The sequence below is a fragment of the Pinus tabuliformis genome, chromosome J (assembly GCF_031772625.1).
Source record: "Pinus tabuliformis cultivar Carrire ecotype Pingquan chromosome J, CPIR1, whole genome shotgun sequence".
In the NCBI taxonomy this organism is placed as follows: domain Eukaryota; kingdom Viridiplantae; phylum Streptophyta; class Pinopsida; order Pinales; family Pinaceae; genus Pinus; species Pinus tabuliformis.
In genome coordinates, this window is record NC_142295.1 from 1,420,047,695 (window position 1) to 1,420,068,894 (window position 21,200).

At 34.8% G+C, this 21,200-nt stretch overlaps 1 protein-coding gene across 1 annotated transcript; it reads left to right on the forward strand.

Annotated features, from left to right (window-relative positions):
* The first annotated feature begins 6,925 nt into the window (after nt 1–6,925).
* Nucleotides 6,926–7,858, forward strand: LOC149232659 (uncharacterized). Its single transcript, XM_089376534.1, has 3 exons — nt 6,926–7,204; nt 7,308–7,341; nt 7,522–7,858. Exons 1-3 carry the CDS (start codon nt 7,000–7,002, stop codon nt 7,619–7,621), a joined length of 339 nt encoding a protein of 112 aa, XP_089232660.1. The 5' UTR covers nt 6,926–6,999; the 3' UTR covers nt 7,622–7,858.
* Nucleotides 7,859–21,200: the final 13,342 nt, after the last annotated feature.

Genomic DNA, 21,200 nt, shown 5'->3' on the forward strand with positions numbered 1-21,200 from the left:
GGCGAAGTTGCTATAATCAATCTCCAAGTGGGAGATTGTTGGGTGTGGAGCTTGATTATCTTCTGTATTCAAGGGTTTCAACCGGATGTATACCCCAGGAAGACTGTACACCCCTCCACATAGGGGGGACTTGTGCCCCCCGTGGGGGTAAATCCCTCTTGGCAAGGGGGCCCGGGGGCTAGTGGTCCCCTAGCGGGGGTTCAGGGCAGCGCCCCCGAAGCTAAAAATAGATGTAAAATTGCCTTGTAAAAGTCTAGTAATTTCTAGTCAATCTAGGCCGTTCATTAGGCGGATGATCTAACGGTAGAAGTTATGTTTAATTTATGGTTTTTTGTCCTAGAAGGTAACCCCTCACTATATATGAGGGAATTGTATTGTGTCTATGGATATTTGGATTCTGAGTGAGGAAGAGAGAGGAGATTTAGAGTGAAGAGGGTGTTACAACAGATCTGCTGTAGGTTGTATCTCAAAAGTAAGGACTGGTTGTTTCTCTGTGGACGTAGCCCAAACTGGGTGAACAACGTATATCTGTGTCTCTCTTGTTTTATGCGTTTTCTGTGTTTATATTTTTGCAATATTTTATGTGTTCCATTGCTCTGTAATATATAATTTTCTAACACTGATGACCTTTAGTGTATTTTCTATCACAACTATAACAAAGCCTTTTTTCTCTTTTTTCTTCCAATTGTTGTGGTGTCAACCTTGTAGGTTGTTAAAGTCTAGGGGAAACAACAATTCCATATTTATAGTTGTGAGTGGTAGGCTTCCTTATTGCCATAATTTTTCTTTCCATTTTTCTTGCCAACCTGAATGTCTTCTCCAATGAATCAAGTTCCCAAAGGCGACCTCATGTTGGATGTTATCCTTTAAAGTCCTTATGAACACATCAATCCTATGCTCCTCTGGAATATCTTTTACCCTTATATTCAATTTTTGGATGTCCTCAATGTGCTCCATCATTAAACCCTTTTGTTTGAGATTTATTAATTGGCTAAAAAAAGTGTTTTTTTTGTAAACTCATAATGTGCTATCATTTCCTTCATGAAAATTGCCCAAGTGACAATTTTTTTACGAGAAAAAAGCCATCGATACCATACAAGCTGATTTGGTTCCAAATATAAATTTGCAATGTGTACCTTTTGTGTGTTTTGCACATTATGGAGATCAAAATATTGCTCCATTTGTAGTATCCATGTTACGAGATCCTTGCCATCAAACTTCCTATATATCGATCTTTGGAACATGGTGGGTCTTCAATCCACCGTCAGAGTCTATGAAATCATGATTAACATTTCTTTTTTTCTCCTCCCGAGTTTCCTTTACTACCCTTTCGCCATTAGTAAGCATTTCTTGTAGCAAATTTGTCAAATCTATCTCAAAATCTTCCATGTTGCCTTTAAGTTTTTCTTCTATACCATCCATCTTAGCTTCCACTCCTGTCTTCTAATCTTCCATGTTGCCTTTAAGTTTTTGTTTTATACCATCCATCTTAGCTTCCATGTCTTTCTTTAAACTATCCATCCTAGCTTCTGTTACTTTTTGTGAGAGTGAATTTTGTTGCACTTGATATCGTAATTTTCATATATCATATTGCATTCCTTCCTCTTCTTCATGAGTCTTGCTAGAGATTTCAGGTTTCTTACTAGGTGTTTCCATTTTCTTTCTTTGGGGCATCAATTAATAATAATAATGCTTCATTATGTCCTTTGAATTCCTTCAAACTAATTTTTTAGACCAAACTTATGCAAAATTAAAAAAAAAAAAAAAAAAAAAAAACTACACACTTTTTTTCACTTTGTAGGAGCTCGATATTGAATATGTTGTATCTCTATAATTTCATATCTCTAGGGTCTGAAATTGCGTCTTGCGGTAACTCACTGAGTCCTCTTTCCAAACCCTCAAGTATGATCAAGATTGGATTCTCCAAGGAAGAGTTATGCCAAATCTCCCACAATTACCTAATTATAGACTGGTTCAGCAGAACAAACTTGTACGAAGTTCCATGTGTCACTGTTTCGACCTTAGGACCTGAAACTAACACAAAAAAACTAAATTTTGTCATATTTCTGTAAATTTTTACGAAATTTCAATCTGATGCTCCGAGAGGAAGTTATAATTCAGGAGCCTACAAAAACCCTAACTTCCTTGGATCATATCACTAAAAATATAGCGAGACAAGATCTGAAATTTGGACCCAAGGTTCAGCGAGATTTTAGCTCAAATGGGTTTTTTTTTAGCTTCAGAAACATCGTAGAAATTTTTTTATAGTAACAATTCCACGATGACCTATTTGGAGCAGTGAAACCCTAGAATCCAAAGCTCTGATACCAAATGTTATGCAACCAGCTCATAAAATAGAATAAAAAAGAGATCAACGCCTTCAAAATCAACTTGTTCTAAGGGGAAACCTGCTTTACATTACGCAAATGAACAATTCTTCGATGATACAAATGATAAAACCTTCTTTCTATATATAGGAGTCTAAGGGGTCACAATATAATCAAAACCTACATAACAATAACAATATAAGAGCACAACAATAACAATAGTGGGCTTCTATGGGGCACAATAATAACAATATGGGGACAATAGGGGTACAACAATAACAATAAGGGCTACAATGACAATAGTAATGGGGGAATCACTAGTATTATAGGGACCTAACACATTATAAATATGATGAGCTCAAATTAGAGGATTAAAAATATGTAAATTTTTAAAATTAAATAATCAAACAATATATAATATAAGTTATTAATTTAAATTGGAAAGACAAATATGTATATCTCTATACATGAAATAATCTAAGAAAACTCTTATCTCACAACCAAACAAAATTCCAATATTGAGTTCACATTTTCTAAGCCTTTGCACTTCTTCTCAAGTCCATACAATTTATTTAATGGTATTTGAAATTGAATTGTGGACCATTTTTAAAGCTATTTCAAATTGAAATTTTTTACAATGCTATTTCAAATTGAATTTGTTTAAAAAATAATTGCAATTTTATTTACCTTTGACATAATATTTGGACACTCTCAAAGAGGTGACAAATTTTCAACCTAAGGCCATTAAATGTTTAGGTTGAATTAGTTTTGCTAAAGTTAATTTTGGAAAACTAATTCAATGATTAAACTAATTCAATTAATTTAGGAAAACTAATTCTATGTTTAAAGCAATTCAATCAATTTAGGAAAACTAAAAATTTAATATTAAAAAGTCAATATCTCATTCAATTAAAAGAATAATGATGTAAAGCATATGAAAAGGAATGAGTGGAGATAAATACTTTTACTCTTTAATAGTGGTTAAGTGAAGAAAATGAATGCACGACTACTTGGAGGACATGCACATCTACTCCCTTCTACATCAACATCACATAAACAAAATCTTAAAAACCCAAATATTTTTTATTAAATATTGATAATGACTAGATATTTTAAGTTGCGGTAAATTTGATTTTTAATTTTAGGAGAATAGGCTTTTTGAAACAGTTGCAATTTAAGTTTTATTTCAAAAACTTTTGAGGCTTCATTCTTAATGAGTTCAATAAAAAAATAAAAAAAATCTAAAGTTTTATTTAAAATATTGAATTTGATTTTAATGTGGAAATGTGCGTTCAGAAATTGTTTGATATTCTTAGTTGAATGTATTTCATGCAAAAGTATATAACAATTATTTTTTATAAAATTGATTATATTTTTGCTTTCAATATTTTTTTCTTTCATATATATTATTATGTGTAGTTAAATATTTTAGCAAAAAAATTAAAGAAAATCGAGCTGCAATCTATCTTATTTATCATTTAAAAAATATATGTAAAATTGATTATATTTTTTATTTTAATATTGATTTTCCATATGTTTTATTATGTGCAATTAAATATTTTAAAAAAATAAGAAAATCTAGCTGCAATCTCTCTTATTTATCATTTAAAAAAATATATGTTTTGATTAAATTTCAAATCAATATATCAAAAATGAGAGAAAAGTAAAATATATTAAATGCAATCTATGAACCTAAATTTTTTATATATTTAAAAAAAAAATTAAAATAGGAAGAGCTAATTCCTACAAAAGTATTATGGGCTTTTTTTTTTACAATTATTTTTACATATGCGTGCCAGTACAGAGTGACAGCCGTCACATCGATTGCCATCACCGCCATCGCGGGAATGGAACATAGGAAATTCCTATTTCTTACCTTATAGGAATTTTAATGCGGCCTGACATGGGGCCGCATTAAGGCGATACAACACGTCGCTAAGTGATGAGAGAGAAAAATCACTTAACGGCGTGTTGTATCGCCTTAATGCGACCCCATGTCAGGCCGCATTAAAATTCCTATAAGGTAACAAATAGGAATCGCCATGGAACATAGGCTGCAGCATCCGCAGTATTCGAAACGAAATTTAGGTTTAGAAAGAAACAAATTTGCTGCTAATGTCACAGAGCCATAACTAATTTGCTGCTAATGTAAATGTAATTACATATATATTTATGTGTATTCTTCATCTGTTCCAGCAGACAGAACCACGAATATAATGGGAGTAATCGTATTGACCGAACTTAGAATGAATAGTAGAATATCATACGCTTATCTTTGCCTAAAATAACTCTTAAAAGAGTTCCATTTTAGCAGATAGTAATGGCCGAACTTAGAATCAATAGTAGAATATCACACCCCTATCTCTGTCTACAGAGAGTTTTAAAAGAGTTTCATTTTAGCAGATATGTGAGTTAAGTCGCTTGGTAGAGCGAACTTAGAGATGACGTCAGGGCATTTACTTGCATTATGTTGGAAGCATTGGATTCTGTGATCATATGCATTTCAGTAAAAATGAGTTAGTTAAACAGAAAATCCATATTCTATTTGTTTTACCTTTTCGAGGGATTTTGGTACATTTATTGGATTCCGTGATAGTGATGCAATCAAGTAAAAAGGAATTAGTTAAACTGAAAATCCATATTTTATTTGTTTTACTTTTCATAGCAGTTGTTTATAATGTCATTTTTTGGAAGCTTTTTTGGTGGGGTTTTTCTAGACAAAATCTGGCAGCAATTTATTGGAATCACAAGTTTGATAGCTAGTTTCTGCACAATCAAAGCGTCCCAAGGGTTTTCCAGGGTGTTGAATCTAAATATGCAGTCAAAAAACCATTTTTAAATGCAACAAATCAAGATTTAACCTCAATTTCTTCGTCCGGATTCCGTCACCGAAATCTCCAAAAAGTCGCATTATAGACAACTCCCTTTTCATATGGCTATAGACAGACGACGAACTTTGCAGAGGATCTCTCTCTAAAAAGAACCTTCGACGTAATTAAACCTGGGGTCATGGAAGGCCCAAAAAGTAATCTTTTAATTTCCTTAATCTCCTCTTTTTTCCTATTTTATGTTTTAATTTTATTTAGTGATTATTTTCCTTAATAATCTCTTCATAATATTTTACCATCTTTATTATATATTTCATTTTATTTATTTAATTTTTATTTTTATTTTTATTTCAGATTATTATTATTCCTTGCTTCAATAGAGCAATAACGTATTAGCAGGGTAATAACATATTTAAAATGCTTTTGATTGTGACATTAAATTTCAATGGACTAAAAATTAAAATAGATTTTCTAATGTAAATATTAGAAAAAAATTATTTTATTTCTATAAAATTTTAAAATTTATTTTTTGTCAATTTTGATTGGGTAATTTGCCTAGCGTCTTATTTTGCCATAAAAAAAAATAATTTATTTCTTTAAAATTTTAAAATTTATTTTTTCTCAATTTTGATTGGGTAATTTGCCTAGGCTCTTATTTTGCCATCATTATATGTACTTTGCAACACAATACTCTTTTGTTAAAAACATCATACAAATCATTAAAAATACTTTGAAAAATTCAATTTTGCAGACTCCAAGGGCATCAAACAAGCAAAAATAAAAATAAAAATTGACAACTCTTGTGAATGACTAGACAAAGGTACAAAAACATTGGTTCATCAATTCCAAAATGCTTACTGACATCTTTAAATGAGTAAATACATTAACTTCAATCCATCGCCCAAGCCCCAGGGTCTTCTTCCAAATTGTAATTCGTCAGTGTTCTTCCAGATTTGTAATTCGTCGAATGCAACCAGCGGATGCCTTTAGACGTTAATTTATCCTACGGGCATTGAGTTAATTTAAATTTAATTGACACGACCTTCATAATAACTCAACATGATTGCTTTAATCTCCGCTTTCAATTAATCATTTTTTATATGGACGGATGAGGTTCTGTGCTTTAGGTCGGACAATTTCATCAATTTAAGAGAAAGTGTGCAGCACGTTTAACAAGATATATGTCAATTAAAAATAGTTGAAACGACATTCATAATGGCCCGAACTGATTGAAAGTTGAATAAAATGTAATGGTTTACTCTCCGCGGATTTATTTTGATTGATATTTGTAACAACTAAACACTAACTTATGAAATATATATGTTATTTATTATTATTATTATTGGACCTATACCCACCTTTGGCCTTGGTCATGGAGCTTATCACATAATACAAAGTTATTGATTACATTTATTATCGAATCCGTAGAATTGGACAGCCCTGAGGTTTATAACGCGTGAAATATATTTTTATAGATTGCAATGTGGGTATATAGATTGGGCTTTAATGCGAATAGTACTTGGGGTGATCCCTTCATCCTTGCTCAAACTTTGATTTGATGGCTCTTGTACCCGGAGACACGCAGCATAGAACTGTTCCAAGAGGATGCACACATCTGCCAACTGGTTCCAGCTACTAGTGCCATCTATTTGGCTCTGCATCCATTGATCTGGTCCCAATGATCCGCCGATGGAGGAATCTTAGGGTTTAATCCCCTAACTAACTCTTCGCACTCGGCATTTGTTTGTCTCATTATTACTACTACTCTTAGGGTTCTTGCTGCTTTGCGAGGGTTTGTGCTGCTGAGGGTTTCAATCCGTCTTCTGCATCTTTTGAGGGTTGTGATGGTAGTGGGAGCTGTCCCTACGGAGCCAAGTAACCCCAATAGGTTGGCGGTCTATCATTTTATTTATTCACACAGTATGAATGTTGTAGATTGGGGTTTAAGTCTGGTACAACATTTAACGCTTCGCCTTCGCTACACAGGGATGATTCGAGAGACTTCAAACACTGTAGGGGATAACTGGTTCCAAGGTTTATCTACGGAAGGTGAATCCCAATGCATTTTTCCATAGTTTACGGAGCTTTACTTCTCGTTTATAGGTTGCTGATTCATGCTTTCCTTATGGCCGTTCGATGGATGACACACAAGAGGGCTATACAATGCGAGAACCTTCAATTCTCAGGTAAAATCTCCTCGATTGGCTTTGTTCTTTAGCTTCTACAGTAATTTTTGAAGATTTACTAACTTAATGTCTTCTAGTATTTATGTCAGGTATTCGCACAACGTTTCTTAGTTATTCTTTTGACTATGGTGCTACCCTCAAGGGCTTAAGCGCTTATGACGACTCTGTTGATTCTTCCAGGTTGGAATATTTACTTCTGGGCATGAATTTAAGTTATGACAAGTCACTGTTCACATGGTCGGAAACAGAGGCTGAGTCTCTTGCGGAGCTTTTTAGCTGAAACTAGCTCGAGTTTATATCTTTTTGTTTTGGGTTTTTAAATGTTTAATCAATGTGCAATGATTATCTGAATACTGTGTAAGGCACTTTAAAAATTTGGGATAACTTCAGCCTTGTAGTCGACGGAGGGTTTTTTAGGGGTTCTCTTCCTAAAGTAAGGTCATGAATCAGTTATGCGGTCTTCTTTTGAGGTCCTGTTTATGTCGACCGATATTGGGCGTTGAGAATATTTGAATGGAAACACTGAATGTTTTAACTTATTATATTTAGAACTTGCTTAACTTATTCCGCCTATTATACATTTTGAAAGGCAATGAATTTATCTTCTTTTAGGCTTGCATTCAGGGCCGAGAATGCCCTTCATTTTCTTATTCAAGCATTCACTATTTTCGATTGATATTTTCCATATGATTCCGACCAAGAATTAGTTTAATATAGATATATTACTAAGAAGCATTCGTTTTACTGCGTTTTCATGGTTACGGTAGTTCGATTTATCGTATCCTGAACCTGCATATGAATAATGAATGAACACTATATTTAAATTCTTACTAAAGTCTGTAGGGTGTGCACATATTATTCTACAGACTTCCTAATAATATCTCATTTTGATTGTCTTACTACTGTACTATAATAGTTCACCCTTGATATTTAAGAACAGATGATTGATAATGATTGAATGAACATATTCGTCTATATTTGCTAATGTTATTTGATAATTTCATATTTGTTATAATAAACTGTCTATTATTTCATTTATGAGAAGGAGTACTTCTACTTCCTGTAATCATGCATTTTTCAGGATATTGCTTTCCTGAATTTATTATGTTATTTAAGAAATTATTTTAATGTTATTCCAAAATAACAAGTTCTACTTTGTCATTAAGTTTCAACTTCATAACCTAGTATTAATCTAGAAGGAAACTGCCTATAACACTTATTTGTTCAACCTGCAATTTCCCAATACTTCCAGAAAGTCTCTCCTCCTAGCCACGAGTCTGGCAATGACGTCGAGACTCTCCCCAAAGCACTTTCGTTGATTCACAGTTAATCTTTCCAGCTACAGTCAAGTACCTTGGGCTATTGGACTCCTGTCTTGCCACAAGTCCTATCCTTCTTTTTTGATTGTTCTCGAGAATTCTCCCACTAGTTTGTTTCACCCAGCTCTAGGATGATCTTCCTGGATTCTCTTTTCCTCATCTAAATCTCCCTATAGGGCAGATGGGTAACTATTTTCTATAACTATTTCTTTTAAATAATATAACAGTTCCTATTTTTGTTAAAGTATCATTACCAACAATTTAGGTAACCATAAAATATGTTGATTGGCCTTCCAGCCTCAATCACTTAATATTTAACACCATACTGTAATAAAAATTTAAAGTAACAAATAGTAAATATCAACTCAGTAGACTCAGTAATTTTATGCATTTTGGGGGTGTTGCATCTCCCCCCCCATAAGAGGATCATCGTCCCTAGTTTTTTCTCTACTTTCAATAAAAAATGTCGGATAAGCTTTCTGCAAAAATTCATCTTCCTCCCAGGTGGCCTCTTCTAGGCTAAAGTGCTTCCATTGCACTTTAACCTGGATAATGGCTTGCTTTTGCAAGGTGGTTTCTCTAATGATGGAGAATACGAAGGGGTTCTGCCAGTAACTCTCCTTCTGGTTCGCCCTGCACAAGAGAAAAATTCATAGTTACAACCCCATTTTTTTTTTTAAGTCTATCCAAGTCATGTATCCCACCATTTAATGATGTGTTGAGTGTTATACACATTTTTTTTAGTAAAGACACGTGGAACACATTGTGGACCCTAATGTGGCTTGGCAGCGCAAACTTATAGGCCACCGACCTAATTCGTTCCAAGACTTGGAAGGGTCCACAGTATCGGGGTGCTAACTTAGCACAACCTCGCCACTGTAAGGAACCTTTCTGGGGCTTTACTCTTAAATATATGTGATCCCCAGCTAAAATTCTCTATATGTCCTCTTTTTGTCTGCATACACTTTCTGTCTACCCTGGGCCTCCCTTAGATTTTGTCGAACCTTTTTGACAATCTCCTCCATTTCTGCTAGCATGTCAAGACCTAATGCGAGCTTATTAACTAGATTATTCCAGTCTATGGGCACCTTGCACTTTCTTCCATACAACACCTTAAAGGGACTCATGCCCAGTGATTCATGATGTCCATTATTATATGCAAATTCCACTAAGTGGAGATAATCTTCCCACTTCTATGGCTGCTACATCACAAACATGCATAGCATGTCCTCCACCACTTGATTTACCCGTTTGGTGTTAGGTCCCTATAATACTAGTGATTCCCCCATTACTATTGTCATTGTATCCCTTATTATTATTGTTGTGCTCCTATTGTCCCCATATTGTTATTATTGTGCCCCATAGAATCCCTGTATTGTTATTTTTGTGGCTTTATATTATTATTGTTAGGTCGGCTTGGTTATATTTTGACCCCTTAGACTCCTATATATAGAAAGGAGGTTTTGTCATTTGAATCATCCAAGAATTGTTCATTTGTGTAATGTAAAGGAGGTTTCCCCCTCGAAGAGGATGAATTCTAAGGCGTTGATCTATCTTTTCTATCTTTTTGTCAGCTGGTTTCATAACATTTGGTATCAGAGCTTCCATGCCATCCATCTTAGCTTTCACGTCATTCGTCTTAACTTGCATGCCATTCATATTAGCTTCCACGTCATTCATCTTGGCTTCATTTGCCTTTAGTGAGAGTGAAATTTGTTGTACTTGGTCTTGTAATTTTGATATATCATGTTGCATTTCTTCCTCTTCTTCATGAGTCATGCTAGAGCTTTTAGGTTGCTTACTAGGTGTTTCCATTTTCTTTCTTCAGGGCATTAATTAATGCTAATAATTCTTCACTATTCCCTTTGAATTCCTTCAAACTGATTTTTCAAACCAAGCTTATGCAAAAATTTAAAAAAGTCTATACACCTTTTTTCACTTTGTAGGAGCTCGATATTGCATCTGATGTATCTCTGTAATTTCGGATCTTCTAGTTCTTAAATTGTGGTCTGCAGTAGCCCTCTGCATCCTCTTTCCAATGCCACCAATCTGATCGAATTTAGATTATCCAAGAAAGAGTTATGCACAATCTCCAAAGATGATCTGATTATATATCTTTTCAGAAGAGCAAAATTGTATGAAGTGCCATGTGTCACTGTTTTGACCTTAGTATCTGAAAAATATACACAGGAAACTATAGTCTGTCCTATTTCTGTAAATTCTTACAAAATTTCAATCTGATGCTCAAAACAAAAGTTCTGACGATTTTTCCCAGGTCACCTGTTTGGAATGTAATTTGTGAGGCTGCAAAAAGGCCAACTTCCTCATATCATATCTCCGCAAATATAGTGCTAAAAGCTCTAGAATCTGGACCTGAGTTTTAGAATGATTTCAACCCAAATGGGTTTTTTTAGCTTCTCAAACGTCACAGAAAAAACATTAAGAATTATGGGAGAATAGCAGCACCTCTAACAACATTATTGAAGAAAGATTCATTTTCATGGACTCCATAAGGAACAAAGGCCTTCAAACATCTTAAAAAGGGAATGTGCCAAGCACCGGTCTTAGCTACATCGGACTTCAAAAAAACCTTTATTGTAGAATGTGATGCTTTAGGAAATGGAATTGGTGTTGTTTTAATGCAAGATGAAAGAACCATTGCTTTCGAAAGTTGTCCAATCAAGGGAAAGTATTTAAGCAAAGCTATTTTTGAGAAGGAAATGTTTGCAATACTACATGCACTTAAGAAATTGCGACCCTATATAATGGGAAGACACTTCAAGGTAAAAATGGATCATGATAGCCTTAAATACTTTTTAGAACAAAGATTATCCTCTGAAGAGCAACAAAAATGGGTCACAAAGATGTTGGGTTATGACTTTAAAATCATTTACAAAAAAGGGAAGCAAAATGTTGTGGCAGATGCACTCTCAAGAAAAGATGAGGATGTGGAAGCATTGTTGTGCACCATTTCTATTATCCAATCAGACTGGATAAACGAAGCAAGGGAGGAATGGAAGAATGATGAAGAAGTGTGGGCACTTATTCGAAAGTTACAACAAGATTCCAGTTCATCTGATAAATTTAGTTGGAAAAATGATTCGTTATGGTACAAAGATCACTTATACCTCTGTAAGAATTCCCAAATCAAACAAAAGATTCTTATGGAATTGCACGCTTCTCCTTTAGGAGGGCACTCAGGATTTTTAAAAACTTACCCCAGGGTTAAGAAGGAATTTTTTGGGATGGCCTTAAATCTGATATTTAAAAGTTTGTGGTGGAATGTTTGGTTTTCCAACAAAATAAAGTTGAAACAATTAAGACCCCAGGTCTATTGCAACCTTTATCCATTCCAAGCCAAAGTTGGGAGGAGGTTTCAATGGATTTTATCACAGGTTTACCCAAGTCTGAAGGAAAGAGTGTCATCATGGTGGTAGTTCATAGACTTACCAAGTATGCACACTTTTGTGCATCATCACATCCATTTAAATCTAGTACAGTTTCTACTGCATTTATGAAAATTTTTGGACAGAATTATTTTCTTGTCTTGGTACTCAATTAGCTCATAGCTCATCTTATCATCCTCAATCTAATGGGAAAACTGAGATAGTAAAATTCTTTTTGGAAGGATATCTTCGTTGCTTTGTATCTGATAAACAGACACAATGGGTCAAATGACTGCCTCTGGCTGAATGGTGGTATAACACTTCCTTCCATACTGCAACAAAAATGACCCCATTTATGGAACTTTATGGATATCAGCCACCATCCATCACAACATATTTAAGAGAAAATTCTAAGGTTCAAGCCGTGGAACATCACATCGAGCATCAACAAGTTCTCCAACTCTTAAAGGATAACCTCGTGTTGGCGCAGAATAGAATGAAACAACAGGCAGATCAACATCGCAGCAAAAGAAGTTTTGATGAAGGTGATTGGGTATTCCTATGGCTACAACCATATAAACAAATGTCCCTCAAGCAAGCTAAGAAGGATAATAAATTATCACCAAAGTATTATGGTATGTACAAGGTGTTGCAAAATATTGGTACTATGGCATACAAATTGAAGTTTCCTACAACTTCTCGAATGCACCCAGTTTTCCATGTTTCATGCTTAAAGAAGGTTATAGGCGACAAGCTCCCAGTTCAAACAATATTGCCAGAACTTGACAAGGAAGGAAAAATTATATTGGAACCGGAAGCAGTCACAGAGACAAGAAATTGGCAGCTACGAAATCGATCAATTTCAGAGTATCTCATCAAGTGGAAGAACTTATTTGCTTAAGATTCCACATGGGAGAATGAGAATTTTATACAAAAGCATCCAGAACTACTCAAGCATTGAGGACAACACTTTTTTGAATGAGAGAGGCATGTTAGATCCCTATAATACTAGTGATTCCCCCATTACTATTGTTTTTGTATCCCTTATTATTGTTGTTGTACCCCTATTGTCCCCATATTGTTATTATTGTGACCCATAGAATCCCTCTATTGTTATTTTTGTGGCTTTGTATTATTATTGTTAGGTCGGCTTGGTTATATTGTGACCCCTTAGACTCCTATATATAGAAAAGAGGTTTTTTCATTTTAATCATCCAATAATTGTTCATTTGTGTAATGTAAAGGAGGTTGCCCCCTCGAAGAGGCTGAATTCTAAGGCGTTGATCTATCTTTTCTATCTTTTTGTAAGCTGGTTTGATAACATTTAGTCTATCTATTTGTTTGAGGGTGGTAAGCGGTACTGAATTGAATTTGAGTACCCAATCCTCAAAAGAGAGTTTTCCAGAATGTGGATGTAAATTTTACATCCCTATCTAAAATTACTACCTTGGGTATCCCGTGTAGACAAAAAAATTCCTTCACGAATATGTCTGCGATTTCCACAGTCTTATAAGTGGAATTCACAGGTATGAAGTGAGCAATTTTACTTCATTTGTCTACTACCACCATAATTGAGTCGTGTTGCTTCCTGATGCGAGGTAAATCGGTAATGAATTCCATCGATATTGTCTCCCATTTCCATTTTGGAATGGGTAATGGTTGCAACAAACCTGTAGGGTGTTGGTGTTCTGCCTTCACTAGTTGACACTCCAAACATTTGGACAAGTATTTTGTAACATCCTTTCTTAACCTAGGCCAAAAATACCCTTTTTTGATGGTTGAAAACAATTTCTGATAACCTGGGTGGCCAGCACATGGTTTTCGATGAAATTCATCCAATATCAATTGTTTAACAGAGTTTTGGTTAGGGACATAAATTCTTTCTTTGAAAGTGAGGATGTTGTCGAAATTTACATTGAAATCTGGTTGTTCCCTTTTCAATAAATCTTCCTTTGTCTGCTACCAAAGGAAAGTGTATTCTGGATCCTTAACATATGCTTCCTTTATGATCTCTAGAATGTTTGAGTATACTTCACTGATTTGGACCTCATAAATACAATGTACTTTTCTACTCAAAGCATCAGCTACTAGATTTTCCTTTCCTTTAAGAAGTTTCATGTCAAAATCAAATTCACTTAAAAATGCGGTCCATCTAGCTTGTCCCTCATTTAAGCTACACTGATTGGAGAAATTTGTAAGGCTACTATGATCTGTTAATAGCAAAAATTTCTTCCCCAACAAGTAGTGTTGCCACATTTTAAGTGCGTGCACTACTGCTGTTAGTTCAAGGTCGTAAGCCGAATATCGTTGCTCATACTCTTTTAACTTCCGTGATTCGTAAGCAATCACCTTTCCTTCTTGTGTCAGCACTTTGCCCATGCCTTCTTTACTAGCATCCTTGCAAACTACGAATGACTTTTCCGAATCTACTACCTTTAACACAGTTGTAGTGCTAAGCAGGTGCTTTAATCTTTCAAAACTCTATTGACACTCCTCTGTCTATTAGAAAGTGTGCCCCTTTTCTATAAGGAGGTTATTGGAAAGACGATTTTTGAAAATCCCTCAATAAATCTACGGTAGTATCCAGCCAAACCCAAGAATGATATGATATCAGTGACATTCTTTGGAGTTGTCCATTCCATGATTGTTTTGATCTTCTCCAGGTCCACCGCTATTCCATTTGCTAATATAACGTGACCCAAGTACTGAATCTGATCTTTGAAAAAATCACACTTGCTGAATTTAGCATATAACTAATTTTCTCTTAGCATTTGTAATACTATTTTGAGATGTTCTTTATGCTCCTCCTGATTCTTAGAATATATTAAAATGCCATCAATGAAAATCAACACAAATTTGTCAAGGTAGGGCTAGAAAATACTATGCATCAAACTCATAAATGTGGTTGGGGAATTTGTGAGGCCAAATGGTAGCACCACGAACTCGTAATGACCATAACGAGTACGGAATGTCGTCTTGCAAATGTCCTCTTTTATTCTTATTTGATGGTAGCCGGATCTTAAATCGATTTTTGAGAATACTTTAGCTCCTTGCACTTGATCAAATAGATCATCAATACATGGTAAAGGATATTTATTCTTAATGGCCAGTTTGTTTAATTGACGATAATCGATGCATAATCTCAGGGTCCCATCCTTTTTCTGTACAAATAATACGGGAGCCCCGCAGGGGGACACACTGGGGCGGATATACTTTTTGTCTAGAAGCTCTTGCAACCGCATCTTGAGTTATGTTAATTCAGGTATGCTCATGTGATAAGGGGCCCTGGATATAGGGGCTACACTAGGAATTAACTCGATGGTGAAGTCAATATCCCGCTTTGGTGGTAAACTTGGAATGGATTCTGGAAATACATCAACAAATTCTTGAATAATAGGAATGTTTTCCAAAGAGGTCATTTTATTTTTGGTGTTTGTAAACCCCACCTGAACAACATATATTTGGCAACCCTTTTTGATACATTTTCCTAACTGGTTAGCGGTAATAGGACGTAACTTGTAGGGAAAATTTTAAGAACCCCCCCTAAATTTATAAGTATAATAAATGGGCGAATCTCCATCGTATATAGGAAAAATGGAAGGCGATTTTATCAATAATATAATATGTAAATATAATTTTTTGGCGAATCTCTCACTAGGCATGGCGAATATTTTACTTAATTATAAAATCTTGTAAGATCTTGGTATTACCATGGGTTATCATAAACATGGAGCTTAAAAATTACTATTAGTAATTTATAAAAATCAATAAAATTAATAGTTGATTTTTATTTTATTTTTTATTTTAACCAAGCTAAAATGTTTAACATACATTAAATTACAACATCCAATTTTACTCTTGATCCACCAAGCCCTGAGAGGGATCAAATATTTTTTCACTCTATGCTAGTTTTCATATCACGATATTTGATACCTCTCGAGGGTTAGTTGATCCAGAGTAAAGATGGATCTATGCTAGTTTATTTCCCCCATTTAAATAGGCTACATTCCAGGTCAATACCATGCGTCAATACCATGTGCCATTTTGGTGAATACCATGGGTCAATACCATGTGCCATTTTTATTTTTATTAATACTAATATTAGGGTTAATAATGTTTTTTTTTCATGCTATTAATAACAATCTAGTACATGGTATTTTTCCCATAGTATTTTGCCCATAGGCTTGACCTAAATATAACGCATTTTTTGAGTGTCCGTAAATATAAGGTGACATATGGAGTAAACATAAAAAAATGTTTTATTTGTTTACGATACCTCTTGTTTATTTATATTTTTATTAATTTACCATACCTCTTTTACAAATATGGTATTTGGCCCATGGGATTCACTTAAATAAAACGTCTTTCTTGAGCCTTTATAAATAGAACGAGGGTTATGGACTAAATATAAAAAGAGGTTTTATTTATTTACCATACGTATAATTTATTTATATTTTTATTTATTTACCATACCTTTTGAGTAAGTATAAAAAGACATTTTATTTATTTACCATACCTCCACTTTACTTATATTTTTATTTGTTTACACCCTTGCATGTATATAAGGTGACTTATGGAGTAAATATAAAAAATGTTTTATTTATTTACCATACTTCTTATTTATTTATATTTTTTATAATTTACCATACCTCTTTTATAAATATGGTATTTGGCCCATAGGATTCACTTAAATAAAACCTATTCTTGAAAATGGGCGAATGGATTCACTTAAATAAAACCTATTCTTGAAAATGGGCGAATGGAAGGTTGTAACTCCTAATTTCAAGGGCTAAATTTACCTTTTTTACCCTCTCCCTTAAAATAAGGTGGGCTATTTGAGGTGATTTGTAAAAATGTACTATGATACAAAATGATACAAAATATTCACCCACTAAAAATTTAAAACCCCTTAATTTCGCCAAAGGGCGAACATTCGCCCCTAAAATTTTCTATGGTAACTTGGTATTGGTCTTAATTCCTTGGAGTTCCTTCCTTTGGCCTGATTCAACAATAAAACTGATAGTTTTCTGTTTGCAATCCACAAGGGACCAACACTTTTCGAACCAGTCCATTCCGATTAGGATGTTGTAAGAACCTAAAGGAAGTATATTAAGGTCAACGTAAATAGGTTGCCCTAAAATCATTATGGGACAACGTTATGTTTTTGTGATTACCCTTCTTTTTGTCCCATTGGCTAATTGAACTAGCCATGGTTTTGAAAACTTACTACTTTGCAGTTGACACTTTTCTACCACATTAAGACTAACATAACTTAAGCTAGCACATTGGTCAAATAAAACAAAGACAGGTTTCTTAGCAATCATACCTTCATATTCGATCATGGTGGGTTGAAATTATACCTGATGATCATCTAGAGCAGCGTTAATTATGGGCATGCTCCTTGCCACTTCCCCAACTGTGGATGCTTCTTGCATATTTGATAGTTGTTTTGTCCTTGCCTTATGCGGACAATTTTTGTAATAGTGGGGTTCTCCACAACCCCAACATTGCAGCGATGGTTTTGATTGTTGATCATTAACAAATTTAGTAACTCCTTCTAATTGTCTGTTTTCAGAATATGTAGTTCTGGGTTGATTCCTGGTTGGAAATTTGCTGAGAGGTTTTTGTTGTACATTTATGCTATTAGCAAATTTTGAATGTCTAACTTTGATCAAGCTTCTACCCTTACAATTCAACCCCTTCTTTGGTCCTTCGTACTTCTGTTTCATTTGCTGGTAGTAGATGCGGGCTTTCCGCACAACATCATCCATTGTCTTGAGGTAGTCAAAGTCTAGCTTTTCCTTCATAAAGTTGGGTAAGCTACTCATGAAGCATTGAATTTTAGCCTTTTTCTCTTGCATGTAAGGCACATAATGCAGCAAGGAGGTGAATCATGTCACATATTCATCCATAGTTAAGGTTCCCAATCTTAACTCGTGAAACCTTTTTGCCTTTTCGTCGTAATAACGTTCAGTTAAATACTTGTCTCTGAAATTCTTTTGGAATTCGTGCCATGCAACTTGCTATTTATCGATTTTCCTTATTGTTTTGATTTCTTCCCACCAAAGGGTGGCCTTACCCCTTAACTGATAAATTTCCAACGGTGCCTTCAGTTTATCTGTGTATTCATAAATATGAAAATATTTGCCCATATAAATCAGCCAAGCTTCCGTTGCTTCTTCTGATTCCCCTTCAAACAATGATGGCTTAATCTTTTTACATTCGCCTTGCAATTTAGTTTTATGCCTTTTAGTTTTGTGCTAGTTGGAGACGTTTTATGAGCGTCCTTCTTTATCTTCCCCATGTTTTTCTACTGACTCAACATTTTTCTCTCCATGCTGAGGCGTTGGGGTCTTCTCCCGGTCCTAGGTACTGGGATCTGGATGTCGTTGATTCTGTCGATTAGACAAACCTCTTAGAATTTTCTCCTGTTCTACGCACAGTTTTTCATTGTATGTTCTTATATTTGTCGTTTCAGCATGCAACCGCTGAACAATTTTGAGTAACACCGCATTAGCTTGATGACATTCCTCTCCCAATTGTATCCAAATATCAGGGTTAACATTCACATATGTTTTTTCGGCCGGATCGGGTGGTCCTAGGTTCCCCTCCATTCTGACACTTTTCTTTTATTGATGCGATCTTTGTGTTTCACACATACATTTATTTAGTTAAAACACATACACACACACATATTGTAAAAGAGCACATTCATTTTTTTTGCAATACATAACTATTCCTAGAGAGTCTCAGTGTACGAATCTGAGCTCTGATATGACTTGTAACAACTAAACATTAACTTACGAACTATATATGATAATAATAATAAAAATTATCAGACCTATACCCACCTCTAGCCTTGGTCACGGAGCTTATCACATAATACAGAGTTCTTGATTACATTTATTATTGAATCCATAGAACCAGACATCCCTGAGGTTTATAACGAGTGAAATATTCCTATATAGATTGCAATGTGGGTATATAGATTGGGTTTTAATGCGAATAGTACTTGAGGTGATCCCTCCACCCTTACCCAGACTTTGATTTGTTGGCTCTTGTGCCCAGAGACACATGGCATAAAACTATTCCAAGAGGCTGCATGTACTTGCCAATTGGTTCGAGTTGCTAGTGCCATCTATTCGGATCTGCATCTATTGATCTAGTCCCAGCGATTTGATGACGGAGGAAGCTTAGGGTTTAATCCCCTAACTAACTCTTCGTGCTCGACATCTGTTTGTCTCATTGTTATTGCTACTCTTAGGGTTCTTGCTGCTCTAGGAGGGTTTGTACTACTGAGGGTTTCAATCTATCTTTTGCATATTCTAAGGGTTGCGTTGGTAGTGGGAGCTGTCCCTACGGAGTTAGGTAACCCCAATGGGTTGGCGGTTTATTGTTTTATTTATCTACACAATATGAATGCTGTAGATTGGGGTTTCGGTCTGGTACAACATTTAACGCTTCACCTTCACTGCACAAGGATGATTTGAGGGACTTCAAACACTGTAGCAGATAACTGGTTCCAAGATTTATCCACAGAAGGTGAATCCCATTGCATTTTTCCATAGTTTGCAGAGCTTTACTTCTCGTTTATAGGCTGCTGATTCATGCTTTCCTTATGGTCGTTCGATGGATGACATATAGGAGGGCTATACAACGCGGGAACCTTCAATTCTCAGTTAAAAGCTCCTTGGTTAGCTTTGTTCTTTAGCTTCTACAATAATTTTTGAAGATTTACTGACTTAATGTCTTCTGGTATTTATGTTAGGTATTCACACGACGTTTCTCAGTTATTCTTTTGACTATGGCCGCTACCCTCAAGGGCTTAAGCGCTTCCGACGACTGTTGATTCTTCCAGGTTGGAATCTTTACTTTTGGGCATGAATTTAAGTTATGAAAAGTAACTGTTCACATGGCCAAAAACAAAGACCGAGTCTCTTGCCGAGCTTTTTAGTTGAAACTGGCTTGATTTTGTATCTTTTTGTTTTGGGTTTTTAAATGTTTAATCAATTTGTAGTTATTATTTGAATATCGTGTAAGGCACTTTAAATTTTTAGGAGAACTTCAGTCTTGTAGTTGACGGAGGGTTTTTTAGGGGTTTTCTTCCTAAAGTAAGGTCATGAATCAGTTATGCGATCTTCTTTTGAGGTCCTGGTTATGTTGACCGATATTGGCTGTTGAGAATATTTGAATGGAAACGTTGAATGTTTTAACTTATTATATTTAGAACCTACTTAACTTATTCCACCTGTTATACATTTTGAAAGGAAATGAATTTATCTTCTTTCTAGCTTGCATTCTGGGCCAAGAATTCCCTTCATTTTCTTATTCAAGCATTCGCTATTTTCAATTGATATTTTCCATATGACTTCGACCTAGAGTTAGTTTAATATAGATATACTACTGAGAAGCATTTGTTTTATTGTGTTTTCATGGTTGCGGTAGTTCGATTTATCATATCCTGAACCTGCATACGAATAATGAATGAACGCTATATTTAAATTCTTACTAAAGCCTGTAGGGTGTGCATAGATTATTCTATAGACATCCTAATAATATCTCATTTCGATTGTCTTACTATTGTATTGTAATAGTTCACCCTTGATATTAAAGAGCAGATGATTGATAATGATTTAATGAGCATATTCTTCCATATTTGCTAATGTTATTTAATAATTTCATATGTGCTATAATAAACTGTCTATGATTTCATTTATGAGAATGAGTACTTCTACTTCTTATAATCATGTCATGCATTTTTAAGGATATTGCTTTCCTGAATTTATTATGTTATTTAATAAATTTTTCTAATGTTAGTCCAAAATAACAAGTTCTACTCTATCATTAAGTTTGAGCTTCACAGTCTAGTATTAATCTAGAAGGATAATGCCCATAACACTTATCTGTTCAACTTGCAATTTCCCAATACTTCGAGAAAGTCTCTCCTCCCAACCACTAGTCTGGCAAATGACGTCCAAACTCTCCCTTGAGCATTTTCATTGATTCACAGTGAATATTTCCAGCTACAATCAAGTACTTTGGGCGTACTTTGGGCTGTTGGACTCCTGTCTTCGAGAAAGTCTCTCCTCCCAACCACTAGTCTGACAAATGACGTCCAAACTCTCCCTTGAGCATTTTCATTGATTCACAGTTA

What these genes read in the sequence shown, in the direction of transcription:
- LOC149232659 (XM_089376534.1), top strand. Translation starts at nt 7,000, where the DNA reads ATGGTAGTGGGAGCTGTCCCTACGGAGCCAAGTAACCCCAATAGGTTG. An exon ending in CCAAGGTTTATCTACGGAAG is followed by an intron (nt 7,205 to 7,307) that starts GTGAATCCCAAT and finishes ATGACACACAAG; the next exon opens with AGGGCTATACAATGCGAGAA. An exon ending in CGAGAACCTTCAATTCTCAG is followed by an intron (nt 7,342 to 7,521) that starts GTAAAATCTCCT and finishes TGATTCTTCCAG; the next exon opens with GTTGGAATATTTACTTCTGG.